The sequence below is a fragment of the Danio rerio genome, chromosome 20 (assembly GCF_052040795.2).
Source record: "Danio rerio strain M-AB ecotype USA chromosome 20, GRCz13ab, whole genome shotgun sequence".
NCBI classification, from domain to species: Eukaryota; Metazoa; Chordata; class Actinopteri; order Cypriniformes; family Danionidae; genus Danio; species Danio rerio.
Window position 1 is genome coordinate 52677697 of NC_141040.1, and position 16756 is coordinate 52694452.

The 16756-nt window shown below is 34.0% G+C and overlaps 3 protein-coding genes and 1 long non-coding RNA gene across 4 annotated transcripts in view; 3 read left to right on the forward strand and 1 right to left on the reverse strand.

Annotated features, from left to right (window-relative positions):
- Positions 1-5074, forward strand: part of gfus.3 (GDP-L-fucose synthase, tandem duplicate 3) — a 34212-nt gene extending 29138 nt beyond the window's left edge. The window contains 3 exon segments of the mRNA NM_001077284.2: positions 3509-3588; positions 4347-4446; positions 4546-5074. Coding sequence (NP_001070752.2) covers positions 3509-3588; positions 4347-4446; positions 4546-4601 — 236 coding nt within the window. The 3' untranslated portion in view covers positions 4602-5074.
- pax1b (paired box 1b) overlaps positions 1-16756 on the reverse strand; it is a 98069-nt gene that overhangs the window by 79313 nt on the left and 2000 nt on the right. The gene's annotated exons all lie outside the window — the stretch shown is intronic.
- LOC147832342 (uncharacterized) lies at positions 6129-10146 on the forward strand. The gene is made up of 3 exons (XR_015519183.1): positions 6129-6227; positions 6314-7991; positions 8080-10146. It is a non-coding gene; the product is annotated as an uncharacterized LOC147832342 (long non-coding RNA).
- nkx2.2b (NK2 homeobox 2b) lies at positions 12213-16059 on the forward strand. The gene is given in 2 exon segments (NM_001007782.2): positions 12213-12651; positions 14938-16059. Coding segments are annotated over 2 exon segments (714 nt in total). The 5' UTR covers positions 12213-12455; the 3' UTR covers positions 15456-16059.

The window sequence follows — 16756 nt, forward strand, 5'->3', positions numbered from 1 at the left end:
TGTAGAAAATTGAAAACAAATATTGCTTTATTCAGGAATATGTAATATATAAACATAATATACACAATATATTGTTACTTGCAGGAATTACAAATAGATATGGTAATATGTATAGCATAAATTTTAGAATTTAGATGTGCAGTAGATATGTACATTTATAAATGGGTTTGTGCAGTGTAGTGCAATGATTATGTGTTATATTAAGTGTGCAGTATTAAGGTGTACTCGGTGTTCCCAGAGTTATAAGCTTTGAGCCAACTGAAGCTCACAATAAGTAATAACTAACTTAAAGGGATGAAAAAATACTCACTTTTTTTTATTCTGTCACACATGAAAGAAGATTGAAGCGTTGAAAAAATGTTACAAACATTGAGGAAAACTAGGGTTTGATGAAATAAATGAGTACATTTTTAGTGCAGTATCGCTAGTTTTACTCCACTACTTTTCTTCAACCTGCAGTCACTACTTTATTTTTTATTGTCTATGGGGATTAGAAAATCAGTCCTGTGATTCCTGTCCAAATCGCACATAGACAGTAAATCCCATCATACTATATTACCTCAAGACATGGGTGATTTACAATTGCAGCAAACTGTTTGGAAGCAATAAAAGTGTCCAAGATGTCCAAAATCTTTACACGCATTGACTCAGAGACTGTTTAGATGCATGTCACTGATGAAAAGATGACGGATGTTTACTGTATGATGACCAAAATGGCCTTAAACACCCAGCAGACACAAGACGTCAACATGACGTCAGATTGACGCTGTACCTCAACGTCTTGGGGACGTTGCATTTAAAATGGAAATCTGGTTGACATCAAAACCCAATGTCAGGCTGATATCAATGTCAAACCTTTAATCGACCAAATATTAACGGTTTAGCATTCCCAGAGTTTTAAAGTTTAAGCCAACTGAAGCTTACAATAAGTATAACTAACATAAAAGGATGACAATTAACCCACTATTTACTTAGCCTTGGGGTTCCAAATATTTATGGGTTTCTTAATTCTGTTTAGATTAGATTCAACTTTATTGTCATTACACATGTACAAGTATAAGGCAACGAAATGCAGTTTAGGTCTAACCAGCAGTGCAATATCAGCAAGTGCAGGATACAGGTATAAGATATAAAGTGCAGTTAAAGAAAAACTATGGTGATATTTACAGATGGATGTGCTATCAACATTATATACAAGTTATATTAGCTGTGAACAGAGATTTACAATAAATGAATATGTGTACAGGTTGCTGTACATAATCAAAAGTATGCAGATAAATAAACATAATTACAAATGTATATGTGCAGTGGGTGTACATAATTACAAATGTCAAACATTAAAGAAGATTAAAGCATTGAAAAAAATTTGAAAACATCGAAGAGAGCTGTAAACCTGTTTCTATTGAATTCCATAGAAGGAAAAACAAATACTATAGAAGTTAATGTTATGGTTTTTGTGCTATCTTCAAAATATCATCTTTGGTGTCCAACAGAAAGTAACTCAAATTGTTTTTGAACAAATGTAGGGTGAGTAAACCATGACAGGACTTTCAGCTTAAGACTATCCCTTTAAATAGTAAAACAAAAGTCTAAAAGGGATGATTCAATGGCTAAAGGTGAACATTTTTTGGTCATTTTAAATCACAACAAATACAATAATATATTGGTAATTCTGACAAGTTGATTGCTGAAGAAATAAAAACACTCAAAATACTTTAAATTACATTTTAAAAAGCTTTAAAATAATTAAATCTAAAAATAAGGATCATCATAGCAGACCTCACAATATATGTGTCATAGAATAAAACAAACATTAGCATTTTACTCAATCTCATATAGCCTACCTAAATAATCTGTAATGATTGAGATTGTGGACAGTTGCAAAATAGGGCTATTGCAGCAAGACTTCACAGTCTTGTCATCGATTCCAGTTGTAAGAGCAACAAATCATAACTTGACTTCTAGCTGATTATTTGGAAAAGTGGCAGAAGGTCGATTTCTGATAAATCATCCATTAAACTGCATCCCAATCATAATAAATACTGCAGAAGACCTACTGGAACCCGCATGGACCCAAGATTCTCACAGGAATCAGTCAAGTATGGTAAAGGAATAATCATGGTTTGGGGTTTTATTCCGTATGAGGGTGTGCGAGAGATCTGCAGAGTGGATGGCAACATCAACAGCCTGAGGCATCTTCTCCTTCTCATACTTCAGCCTCCACTTCCAAGTTTCTGAAAGCGAAGAAGGTCAAGGTGCTCCAGGATTGGCCAGCCCAGTCACCAGACATGAACATTATTGAGCATGTCTGGGGCAAGATGAAGGAGGAGGCAGTGAAGATGAATCCAAACAATCTTGATGAACTCTGGGAGTCCTGCAAGAATGCTTTCTTTGTCGTTCTAGATGACTTTATTAATCAGTGATTTGAGTCATTGCAGAGATGTATAGATGCAGTTCTCCAAGCTCATAGGAGTCAGACACAATATTCATTCTGTCTCCACTGCAGCATGACTTTATATTCTATACTCAACATTATTTCTAATAAGTGACAAAACATTTGTCTAAGCAAAGTCAAGTCTTACTGTCCTAATTAAATAATATAAAATCAAGGCATGATCATATTTTATTGTGGTAAAATAAGCGTAATCTAGAGGCCTTTGCCTTTCATATAAGTCACTTTATCGGTTCCTAAAACTTGGATAGACAACAAGACTTTTGTCAGGTAGTGTATTTCTACATTCAGGAATGATATTGTGGTGATATTCATGTAGACCCTCCTTCAATCTGAAGGAAATCAACCATATGTGACCATCCCTTCAGTATAAAACTAATTTTGAGGTTAAATAAATAAATAAATAAATAAACAAATAAATAAATAAATAAATAAATAAATAAATAAATAAATAAATTATATATATATATATATACATGTGTGTGTGTGTGTGTGTGTGTGTGTGTGTGTGTGTGTGTGTGTGTGTGTGTGTGTGTGTGTGTGTGTGTGTGTGTGTGTGTGTGTTTGTGTGTGTGGAAAATTTCTTATGTCTAATCTGTTTTTGTGCAACATTGTTTGATCATACAGTTTATATAAATGCTTTCTCAGTAGGTATAGCTTTTAAGTGTTAAAGCTATTGTATCTACATATGTTTAATCATTGACAGAGATGGTTGCATCAGTCCCTACAACATTCATTTATAAGCTTGTGATATTAACAATGTATAATTGTAATTTTATTAGTTTAGATGAAATTTAATTTTGGATAATATAGTGTATATACAGCATACTATATAATATGTTATATTAAAATTGTGTGTTTCTCAAAAAAGTCTCTGAGAAACTGAAGGAAATGCAAAAAGTGTTGCAAGTGTCCCTATAGCCTACTGAATAAAACGTATTCAGCAACCTATTAACATGTGGCCATGTTTTACATAAAGGTGTATTGCATATTACATGGTGCGTTGCAACGAATTTCCTTCACCTAATTTGTTTATCATTGACCTTTTTTTTGTAGTCGGCGAGGAGGACGAGTTGTCTATAAAGGACTGTGCAGATGCTGTGGTTGACGCTTTGGGATTCAACGGTGATGTAATTGTATCCTTCAACGGTAAAGTCGGATTATTGCTAGAAGAGATACAGCTGTATCATTTGTCGGAAGTTAACAAGAATTATTTATATTATTTATAATATTATCCATTAATTGTATTTTAATAACGTCTATCCCTACCATAACTCTAAACCACACCATCACATTAAAGTGAAAACAGTAATTTAACCGAGTATTATTCATATTATGTATTATATTACCCATTAATTGTATATTATAACGTCTACCTCTATCCCAAAACCATCACCGTAGCTGTAAAAACGGTAATAGCTACCTAGTTTTATTCATATTATTTATTGCCCATTAAATTATATTCTATTAACGTCTACCCCAACCCTCACAGTAATGCAAAATTATTAATTGTTGTTGTACAGTGTCACAAAAATTATGCTATATCCATGCGAGTATCTGCAGCTGTATCTCATCTAGACTTCTAGCTGCGGATAGGCTTGGGCATGCGCACATCATGGCATAATTTTGTGACACTGTACAGCAATAATGACATGTTTTTTTTCCCGTTAGTGTGGGAGGTAGGGTTAGGGTAGAGGTAAACGGTAATAAAACATGATGAAAATTGTTATAAATAATATTTTACGTTAACTTCTAGCCGGAGCTGTATTTTTTAGCAAAAAAAAAAAAAATCAAGAGTGAAGAAAAATTACAATTAAAGTACTTCTTAAATGATATAATTTCTGTTGATAACGAAACCTTAAAACACTTTAACAAATCTTAACCATCGGCTCAGTACGACACCAGTAAAGCTGACGGCCAGTTCAAGAAGACCGCCAGTAACGCCAAACTGCGCCAATACCTGCCAGACTTCCAGTTCACTCCGTTCAGAGAAGGTGATCAGTCATAGACTATATGAGTGTGTTTTACTAGGAGTAAGCTACTCTAAGAGTTAAAAACGATAAAACATTACAAATGTTTTTCTTTTCTTCCAGCCATCAAGGAGACGTGCGATTGGTTTGTGGCCAATTATGACATCGCCCGTAAATGAAGATGTTGAGTGCTGGGAGCCATATAAACGAAAAGCCATATTTTTATACTAAAGCTTTAATATAATTACGTCTTAACTTTCTTTTCAGGTTTGGTTCAGTTTTATCTTAAAAAAACACATTGTTTGGGGTGAAGCAACCTTCTACAAATGATTAGGCTAATAAAAACTGTTGGAATTTCAGTTTATCTGTCACATGATCTTAATGGATTGTTACATTTCTAATAGACATCCATAATGTATTAAGAATTTTTATGCATTTTCCAACAATAATTTCACTTCGTCCATTTTAAAATCCCTTTGGGCATTATGATTTAATTTACTGGATTTTCTATCTTTTCTTTTAGGATCTTATTTGATTTTTACAGTATAATAAACACTTTAATGGAATTTCACTTTATCCTATAGGATATTTTTAAATCTGTCAATTGAATATTTTCATTACACTGCAAATAAATGTTTATTAGAAGTTTCCATATTTGATTCACAAGTGTTTTCCGTTTATTTAGGGTTGTAAATTTAGCTTGATCTCTGTTCTGCCGACTTTTGATGTTGCGAATTCAACTCTACAGTTAAACAAATTGACTTTTATTGACATTTTAGTAGTTCGAAATAATATGTGTAATTTAACGTCTACCCTTACCATAACTCAACCCACCATCACATTAATGTAAAAACAGTAATTATACCGAGTATTATTTGCATTATTTATTACATTAAGCTACCCATTAATTGTAGGCCTATATATGTTATTGAATACTACCACTACCATAACCACACCCATGCCTGTAAAACAGTAATTAGGCTATGTTACACCTAGAATTTATGATTTATTACATTAGCTACCCATTGACTTCTAGCCTACCCATCCCAACTCTAAAACTTACCATCACAGTAGCTAATGCTAATTATACCAATTCATATTATTTAGCCTATTACTCGTTGAATTATATACGTCTACCCCAACCCTCACAGTATGTAAAATTATAAATTATTATTGCAGTGCAGATTCAAGAAATTTATGCTATATATGTGAGTATCCGCAGCTGTCTCCAGACTTATGAGGGCGAAAGCTGCGGATAGACTTGGCATGCGCACATCATGACATAATTTTGTGACACTGTACATAAACAATGAATTTTTTTTCAACAGTGTGAGAGGTAGGTTTAGGGTAGAGGTAAACGTTAATAAAACATAGTGAAAATGGTTATTAAATAAATAATATTTTTCGTTAATAATCTCCTGGCGGAGCTTTATCCCCTCTAGCATAAATGTACCTTCTCACTTTAAGAGAAAAGAAATTAAAATGCTTTTGATGTTGCAAATTCAACTCTGCAGTTTAACAAAGTGAACATAATATATATATATATATATATATATATATATATATATATATATATATATATATATATATATATATATATATATATATATATATATATATATATATATATATATATATATAACATACATACACACAAATATATCTTATTTTATGTTAGGACGTATTTATAAGTATAGCCCATTTATGTGTGAGCTCAGGACCGGCAGTGGCGTTTTGTTTCCACGAGGTGGAGTGCTAATAAAATAAAGCAGTATTTCTCATCCAGGTACCACCAGCTTTGCACAGTTTCCATGTCTCCTTAACCAAACACACCTGATTCAGATCACCAGCTCATAAGCAGAGACTGAAAGACCTGTAATAAGTGTGAGAGCAAAAGGAAATATTCAAAACATGCAGTGTTGGGTACATGATGAGAAAGACTGAAATAAAGTATTTCAATACACTACCTGACAAAAGTCTTGTTGCCTATCCAAGTTTTAGGAACAACAAATAATAACTTGACTTCTAGTTGATCATTTGGTATCAGAAGTGGCTTGTATGACAGGCAAAGGCCTCTAGATTACGTTTATTTTACCAAAATAAAATATGATCATGACTTGATTTTTAAATATTTAATTAGGACAGTCAGCTCTGACTTTTCTGAGACAAAAGTCCCGTCACTGAACAGAAACAATCTCCAGTATAGAAAATAAAGTCATACTGCAGTGGGAAAAGAATGAATATTGTATATTTTAGGTCATTGTGATTTATTAAACTAAGCTAATCATGTTCTAACTTCATTTTATAAGTTATGCAAGCTGTTATAAGTCAGTTTAACATAATATAAGTTAAATTGACTCATAAGGTTAATTTAATTCAGCTTACATTTTTAAGGCAACCAGGAATTTTTGGTGTACAAATAACTGATTACAAGAAATTGTTAATCCAAATATGCCACATCAAAGCCGTTTATGTAGGACTCTTTTTATTTATTTATTTTTTTTCTGTTGGTTGTATTTAGACAACTACTTTAGAAAACCAGATTATAAAGTCGCCAAAAAGAGAACTGCTGAATATTGTTACAAAAAGTTACGATAATCCGACACTAGGTGGCGCTCTCGCACAACGCAACCCTACAGGAGGCGCTCGCACTCAAATCAGCTTTTTTGTTTGTTTTACATACATGTAGCTATCCTTTGTCATAGTTTGAGGCAACAAATACATGTAAATACAAATAAATCTGCAACATAACACTTTACACTTTCCCTTTTGCATAAATAATTTAAATGTATGTATCTCATGTTATATTGTGTTATATACAGTGTTGCTTTTAAAGGAAGCTTAATATATTACAAATTTTAAGCATATCTTAATTTTTAAAAACAAAAAACACACACAAAAAAACATACATTCAGTTGAATTTCCTTACGTTTTAAATTAAAAAGTTTAATTGTCAAAATAAGTTTGTAATATATTTGGCTATGAAGTCACTTTATTTGCCTTAAATTTTCGGTTCTTTCAAATTACGGTACATTCAATTGAATTCAGTTAAACTCTCCTTCACAAACTGGATGTTATTTACCATGCAGCAATTCGTTTTGTTACTAGTGAATCATTTAATACCCAGCAAGCAATTTTGTTTCAAATAGATGTCTAATAGAAATCTAAATGTGGACAGCTTGGCTGAAACAAGGATAAAGTTGTGCTGTCAGTGAAAATCAAATAGACATCTAAGAAAAGTCTAAAACTAGACTACTCATCAAATTGACAGATTAGACAGACTTTATATGTGTAGTCATTAATTTATGTTTATTTGATGAGTCTAGTTTTGGCCTATTCTTAGACTTATTAAGATTTTCACTGACAGCCCAAATTTCGCCTTGTTTCTTAACATTCAGAAAACATGTGGAAATCTGCACTCTAGTTGTTTTATTAACCCTTGAATACCTAAAGTTCACACTTAATTTGGTCGCTATACTCTTTTCAGTTTTCTGATGCTTGGAATTATTTGCAGCAGACCTTAAAGCTCAACACTTTTAATATAGCACAATACACTCTCAGAAATAAAGGTATGAGAGCTGTCACTGCACCTCAAAAGTATATATTAGTACCTAAAAAAAGTATATTAGTACCTAAAAAAAACTCTCAGAAATAAAGGTATGAGAGCTGTAACTGGGTAACAGCTCAAAAGTATATATTAGTACCTAAAAATTTAAAGAGGAACACTTTTGTACTTTTAGGGTACTAAAATTTACCCTTAATGTAATAATATGGATTTTTTAGGTACAAATTTGTACCTTTTGAAAAGGTACCACCCCAGTTACAGCTCTCGTATCTTTATTTCCTAGTGTGTATATAGTGTACTCTCCAAAAAAAGGGTACAATGTTGTACCAAAGAAGGTACAAACCCTTGTCACTGGGGCAGTACCTTTTTTATGGAACAAAATTGTACCTTAAGACAAAAAAAAAAAAAAAAAAAAAACATTGCAGTTTGTACCTTTAAGTATGATTGTACCATGGGAAACTAAAATGCATCTTTGGTTTTTAAAACTATACAATATTGTACCTTCATCAAAGGTACTGCTTTATAATCCCCTTTATAACCAATTAAAACTTCATTTAATTGACTTAATATTAAAATAGAAATAGAATTATGCAAAAGTATTGTAATGAGATTTGCACAATGTTTTATTAGTTTTACAATACTATAATGTCTGCATGAACACTTTGCATATGCAGGACTTTTGCCAGCTTATGCGTGTAGAGAAAAGCAAACACCAAAAGGCGTGGATATCAATAACGAAACTGTATTTATCAGAAAATGCCTTTCGAATGTTTAATAAAAATGCCGTAAATGTTTAGTTTACAATACCGATAGTTTTGTTTTACCCGTTGTTTTGTATTATATAACTTAATAATTAATGTTTATGAGTTTCTTTAAGCATTTGCTTGTAATGATTCGTGTTTTAATATGGAAATTATTCATTAAATTACTTTTCCTTTCCAGTAATATTTATTTTCATAGACATTGTAATAAAGAAGGAGTTGTTCAACACTTATGTACCTTTTATATGAGAACAATTGTGTACCTTTACTTCAGCTGTACCATAAAAGGTACAGAACAGTATCATAATTGGCTTTTTCTGTACCATATAAGGGACAACTTTTAGAAAAGTACAAAATTGTTTCTTAACGAACATTAATTGTACCACCTTGTACCTTTTTTTTTGAGAGTGTATTATAGTTAACAGAACAAGATCACTGTGCTTGTTTTTATTGTTTCCTTGGTTTTATATTTGATTATCTGTATTTGTTAAATTAATATGTTTGCTTGTTTGTTTGCTTGTTTGTTTGTGTGTGTGTATACTTTATTGTCCCTCAAAGGGAAGTTTTCTGTGGATTGTGGGCAGGTTCTGACATGATAAAAATTATAAAAAAACAAACATGCAAAAGAATTACATTTACATTACACAAATACAACAAATGCATAATATCGATCAGTGTTCAACAGTCTGATTGACACTGAGATAAAAGTGTTCTTAAGTCTATTTCACTTCCAGGGGAAGGTTCTGCATCTTCTACCAGAATGTAAAAAATCATAACATGGGAATATGAGATGGATTCTTCAGAATTATTTTCGCTTCATTTAGAGTGCATTGCTCGTAGAATGTTTGATTACTGGTGAAAATTTCTGATCCTATTAATCTCATAGTAATTCTGATAGTAGTCAGATTTACAGAAAGATTACCATACCATGTAGATAGACCATACCTGATGACACTCTCAAACACAGCCTGATGAAATAAGTATATGATTTTCTTGTCAACATCATAGAACCCTAACATTCGGAGAAAATAAAGTCTTTGATAAGGCTTTTCACAAATCTAATTTACATGGGTGTCCCATGCTAGAGCCCTATCTATGTAAATTCCCAAATGCTTGTATGACTGAGTGATTTCTTGATTATGTACCTGTACAAACACTGGTAAATGCTCGACAACACACTTGGGATCAAATATTATTTCAAGTGTGCTTTTCAGTATTTACCATTGTTTGTACATAACCAAGAAAACAATCTGGTCATACAAGTATTTGGGTTATTGTATTGTGTCCCTGCTGCTTCCTATCTGGTTTTTATGTTGCCTCTTGGCCAGGTCGTCATTGTAAATGAGAACTGGTTCTCATTTGACTTACCTGGTTAAATAAAGGTTATTAAATATCGCAGTCGTGACGTTTCTTGTGTTATTTTAACTTATTGAAATGACGAGGAAGGATTCAATTAAATTAAACATAATATATTTAACTTGATTTTAACTCAGTTTATTGTATGGAAAGTTTAGCTATAACTAAAATTTAAGGCAGCATCTGAAAATATTCAGCTGTTTCAATCGGAAAATCATCCCTGAGATTTGTTTTGTGCAGTTTTCTTAAAAGCTTGATCTGTGTACAAGCCTCAATCTTTAAAAAGCACTTGGCTAAACTCCTATTCTCATTCATTAACAGTAAGCGTCTTTTTAGATCACACCTGCTAATTAATTGTCAGGTCCATGCAACGTGAGACGGAAATATGTGTATTACCGAAGGAAATTATAACTGCCAAAAACACGCAAACATTTCGCTATCTAGTCTAATCTGGTTTTAAAAAGACAGTCAAAGCCCTAAACACGAATGAAGGGATCGTTCATTGAAGCCAGTTGAATGCCATGACAACAAGGAACGAGCTCACTTTTATTTTACCAGTTTGGGTGTATTGTGCGGGGGCGTCAATCAACCATTATTTCTTGCGCCCCAAATAAATGCAAAACCTGATCTAGCACAAAAAACTTCCAGAGGGAGCCTTTCATTGGCCTATTGTCCAGAGCTTAGCTGTTGGTTTGTAGATGTGTTTGCACAGTCCGACCACCCATGACGCACGCAGAGCCCACTGAACATTCACATCACATAATATACACTGTCCGAAGGAGGAGACACCCAAAATCATTTCACAACAACTCGAATAAAATGAGGCGATATGAACAAAACGAGAGCCACACACTCCTTTACATTTAGATGTAGGCTAATTGTGTTGCATTTATTCGTGCATGCATTTTTATGCGTCTAAAAGTTGGGAGGCTAATTAAATAGGAAGCACAAAGGAGTTTGTGCAAGCAATGGAGAGAAAAAACGACAATCTTAAAACATAATTTTCATTGACTATATATATAGACCATTTTAAGGGATGTAAACAATAAGAATGGTCCAAATGCGTTTCCTGTCAATTTCCATAGCTTCAGAAAACTCCAAAAAGCTCCACATGTTGATAAATAATCCTATGGTGGGTGTTTTAATGTAACGTTGTGATTGAATTGCCTCTTGTACGAAATAGTTGAACAAGCAAATGTTCATGGGCCAATTATCCCCACATTTAAATTGTCAACAAAGCTTTTATAAGCAAATATTTGTTGAAATTGTTCTTTAAAAAAGCGAAAATGGCTTCGATTGCATTGATTTATAGTTTAACTTCATTTTTGGAGATAAAAAAAAACGTTGCCTATAGAAAAATAATGAAAACAAATCACAAATGAACTTACAAAAAGCAAAGGATTCACTACAGCTATAATGATAATAATGATGATGATAAAATAAATAAATAAATAAATAAATAATAATAATAAAAATAATAATAAAAATCTACAAAAGTTTCTGAATGCATTTGTAAAATATTGTCTGAGTGTGTAGCCTAATATATACTCAATAATATATGTCGTGCCTAAAATAGACGCATTGGCTTGTGATCATTTAGTGAAGTATAACGTGCTTCAGCTATCAATTTATTTTAAACATCTGAATGAATCATCAACGAAAAGCTTTTAAGCACCAGACTAAAAGTATCGATGACCTACATCATATATATAGCTTGAATTCTGAAGGAGGTCAGTATAACAGGATTCGGCTCTTGTCGTCAAATATGGGTTGATGAATTTGGTACTTGACTTAAGCTCTAAACAAAATATTGACCCAAAAGGTTTCCATAATTTGTCCACTTGCCACTTTAACCAACCTAATTTCAACACGGACAGCTCGTCATCCACAACGCCACCTTTAATGTGCAGACCAATCACGGGTTAAAATAAAGCGCGTGTTTTTAAAGATAATTATAACGGAGGGTTTCCATTTGCGCCACTGATATGTAAATGCGTCCGGGGGGCATCTCTCCCCCTCTTCTGCGTGTTTTAGTCGTGTCACCTCATCCCACTCATGCATTTCTGATCTTCCGCTGATTGAAGCTCAACTCACTATATTTCACACCCGCAGAAGCGCTCGAGCACTTGACTCCACAGATCCACCCTTAATCGCCAAGGCCGCTTTTTTCCTGGAGCTCCAACACTTATCCACGACCTTAAATGGACCAGACTAATGGATTGGTTCGGTCAAGCACTGTAACATCTGAAAAGCATCTGTGATCCGTGTGTGCGCTGTCCAATAGGAAGGATATTTATTATTTATAACTTCACCGAGAGACCTTCACTGTCGCAGTCCTACTGGTTTGGAAAATGTCCCTAAAGAATTCAAAGTCGGGTTTCACTGTACGTGATATTTTAGACCTCCCGGACACCAACGACGAAGGATCTGTGAGTGAAGACACTGAAGATGAGCAGGATGAAGGACTCAATGCAAATCAGAAAAAACAGCACGACTCCTCTAGAGACGCGCTCTGGCTCGGATCTTCGTGCGGACACAAATATCCAGGTAAGAGTACGCATTTTGATTATTTTAGCCTACTACAATACGCTGGAGAAGCTTATATTCTAATGAAATTAAGTTAAAAAAAAAACTATTAAAGTGCAAAACAAAAATCATCATCTCTGACATTTTTTTTTTTTTTTCGCTTAATCCCTAGAGATTTTGTTTGGAATCGTACGCACACTCTATATATATATATATATATATATACATACATACATACACACACACGTTACATTTTCTTAATTGACATCGACGGTTTAAATTATTAAAATCAAACAAAAAGTGCTCAGGGCAGGTATCTTAAATAATGTGTTGGTGCTCAGTGGGTAAGGCATTCCTCAGCATAAACAGCAAAAATCAGTCCAAGGCACTCGAAAAATGTGGAAAAAATATTTAAAAGCGTTTATTTATACGACTAATCCTTAAAAAAACCGCCCTCAAAAACAGCAAAAACTGCCTTCATCATGCCTAAACTTCAAAACACAAGGATTATGTTATATAATCCATGTTAATGACCATGTTAATAAAGGCCACATTTTTCGAGTGCCTTGGACTAATTTTTGCTGTCTATGCTGATGAATGCCTTACCCACTGAGCACCAACACATATAGTGCTGTTATCAACACAGATTGCTGTTTAAACTTTAGCTTATTATCCACACTAATCACACAATTAGACGATTGTAACTGCACTCTTGGATTAGATTCAATTTGTTTATATTTGTTGTAATTATATTTTTGGATTCGCCTTTTTATTTAGGCTACGTATATGCTACTGTGGTGAAAAATACAACATTGAGTTCAATAAAGTACAACAAACAGCTTAAAAATTAAGTAGGCTATAATTTTCTTGTTTTTATAAAAATATAGGCAAAAAAACACAAAAAATATTTGTTGTTTGCTCAAACTATTTATTTAAAATTAGCTGAAACAACACAATTCTTGAGTTTATTGGGGGGACACAATTTAATTGTTTTGTTCAATCCACTTAAATTTGTTAAAACCAGCAAGTTTACTCTGTTCCTTCACGTTCATTCAGTCGTTTTCTTTTCGGCTTAGTCCTTTAATAATCGCCACAAGGTCGCCACAGCGGAATGAACCGCCAACTTATCCAGCATATGGTTTACGCAGCGGATGCCCTTCCAGCCGCAACCAAACACAGGGAAACACCTATACACACTCATTCACACACATACAATATGGCCAATTAAGGACATCTAGCATGTCTTTGGACTGTGGGGAAAACCAGAGTACCCGGAGGAGACCCACGCCAACACGGGGAGAACATGCAAACTCCATATAGAAATGGCAGCGACCTTCTTGCTGTGAGTCGATCGTGCTATACTGCGCCACCGTGACGCCTAGTTCCTTCATGTTAACCCAACAAAAATAGATTATGTGGAACCCAGCATTTTTTTAAAGTAAATAAACTTTGACATCCACAGAAGCAAAAAAGTAGGCATATTTACTTTATTATTAAAATGTACTTAATGAAAAGAGTGACTCTTTTAATAACTCTATTTAAAAACGCTTGGTTAATGTAACCCATAGTTGGGTAAAACATGGATAAACCCAGCATCACTGAAAAAAGTGTTGCATGCAGAACTGTTGCAAACAATTTACTTGTGTTGAATTTAAACAAACAAATTAAGTTTAACAATGTTCAACTTAATTTGTTTGTTTAAATTCAACACAAATAAAATGTTTACAACCACTTAACGTAAAAAATTGAGTAAATCCAAGGAATCATCTCTGAATAATGAATCATCTCTGAATAATTTTTTTCAGTGCAGTTGAGTTAAATGCATTAAAATGCATAAAAAAAACAATGTTGGTTCACAAGAACCGAGCAGTTTGACTGTATGGACCTTTAGGACTTTTAGGTTCTTCTACAAACAAAATGCTTCCAAAACCTATTTTAAATGTTTATTGCACATACAAATAAAAGTGAAGAAGCGTTTTAAACATCCATAACATTTTAAAACCAAAACGCGTTTATTCGTATTTTACTTTCCGATTATCAGATTAAAAAATGGTTTACTTTTTACTTCTTATTTTATTTAGGTAACCCAAAATGGTGTGTGCACTCAACCCCCTTCAATATCCTCTATTTTGAGTCAAAATATAAGTTTTGTACAAAATATGTAATTTGTTGATCTATAAATGCCAATACTAAAGCTTAAAATGTGGACTATTTATCTACATCGCTTGTAAAACCCTTAATTTTGAAAAGTGCATGGTATATTGTGGAATCAAACTAATTTAGCCAACAACAAATTGTTTTCCACAGTGCCGTCAGCATCTCCAGAGGAGTTGAATCCAGAACTGTCCGCGGATGAGTCCGTTGACCGGGAAAGCTCGGAGGACTCCGGGAAAAAGCGCAAACGAAGAATCCTGTTTTCAAAGACACAAACCTTTGAATTAGAGCGACGCTTCAGGCAACAGAGATACTTGTCCGCGCCTGAGCGAGAGCATCTAGCCAAGCTTTTACACTTGACTCCAACGCAGGTGAAGATATGGTTCCAGAACCATCGGTACAAAGTGAAAAGGTCACGGGCTGAGAAGGGATTGGACCCGTATCTGCTCTCCCCGCGCAGGGTGTCAATTCCCGTTCTGGTGAGGGACGGAAGACCGTGTCATCTTCTCGGCCCTCAGGACTTAACTGCCTCGATTCCTCCGGCAACTGCGCCGTTTACTGCCTTTAATATGAAGCCGTTTCCGCAGATTCACCACAGTCATAATAACATCGTGACACATCTGACATCATCTGTCAATCATCTGGGCCACATGCAGCCATGGTCCTGGTGAAGAGAACACGTACATCGCGGAGACGTCTTGATTTGATGTTTGCGCTTACATGTATTTAGAGCATCTGCGAAATGCCTATTAGACGTCAATCTGAGACGTTAAATATAGACGTACGTGTTTAAGGTATTTACAACTTACAATTACAAGCAGAACTTTTTATGACATTACAATGACGTCACAATTGGGAGCAGATCTTTTTATGACGTTTATCAGACCTCTTAACACAGCAGATGTTTTCCAGACCAAATACTTCTTGAAGACGAACGTGTGCTATTTGGGCACGGAGCGCTTTTGTTTTCGTCTTTACTGCAAGGTGGATTCTTTATGTCTATGTTTTCAATTGTCTAATATTGTATTTCCCATCTGTTAGTTGCAATTTAATAAAAAAAAAACAAAAAAAAAAACATACACTTGGGACATCATGTAGATATATTTATGCTGGAGAGTATCTTTTTGTATTGATTTCATTTAAGTTCAGTTCTCTGATATGTTCCTTTTAGTTGCAATTAAAAAAGACTGGGGAAAGTAGATTATAGTATGTTGTTTTTTATTTTATTTGAATAGCTGGAATTATTCAGACTAACCTGTAATAAAAATTGTGAATGAAAAGTTTTTATTGAAAGCTTTTTTTCCCTTTGAATCTTTGTCTAGAGAGAGGTTAAATTTGATTGTGAGAATAAAACAATGTTACAATTTTAACGTTCAATGCACTTTTCTCTGTAGCTGTTTTCAGGGCTCATTTAAGCTGTTTTACAATCATTGTCCCACAGTTACACACGCTGGGATCTAAATTTATAGGCTTACAAAACCAACAATGGGAGTACACTTTAGCGATTAGATGACCTTACTTAAGTAAAGATTACTAAAATGAGTTTACTTTGCTTTAAAAAGTGAGAAACCCCGTTTAATAAGTAAATAAACTATGTGCATATGAAGTTAAAACAGGTTTACTCATTTTTTTAAGTAACTAATTGCTTTTGCAGTGTAAACTAATATAATATATATGTATTATATAATACATCCCTGCTGAAAAATCCAGCTTAAACCAGCCTAAGCTGGTTGGCTGGTTTTAGCTGGTTGACCAGGCTGGTTTTAGAGGGGTTTTGGCCACTTCCAGGCTGGTTTCCAGCCATTTCCAGCCTGGTCTTAGCTGGTCAGGCTGGGAGATGACCAGCTAAAACCAGCTTGACCACCCTAGCCAAGCTGGGAGTCCAGCCAAAACCAGCTATATCCAGCTTAAACCAGGCTGTTCAAGCTAGTTTTAGCTGGATTTGGCTGGTCATTTTCCAGCCTGACCAGCT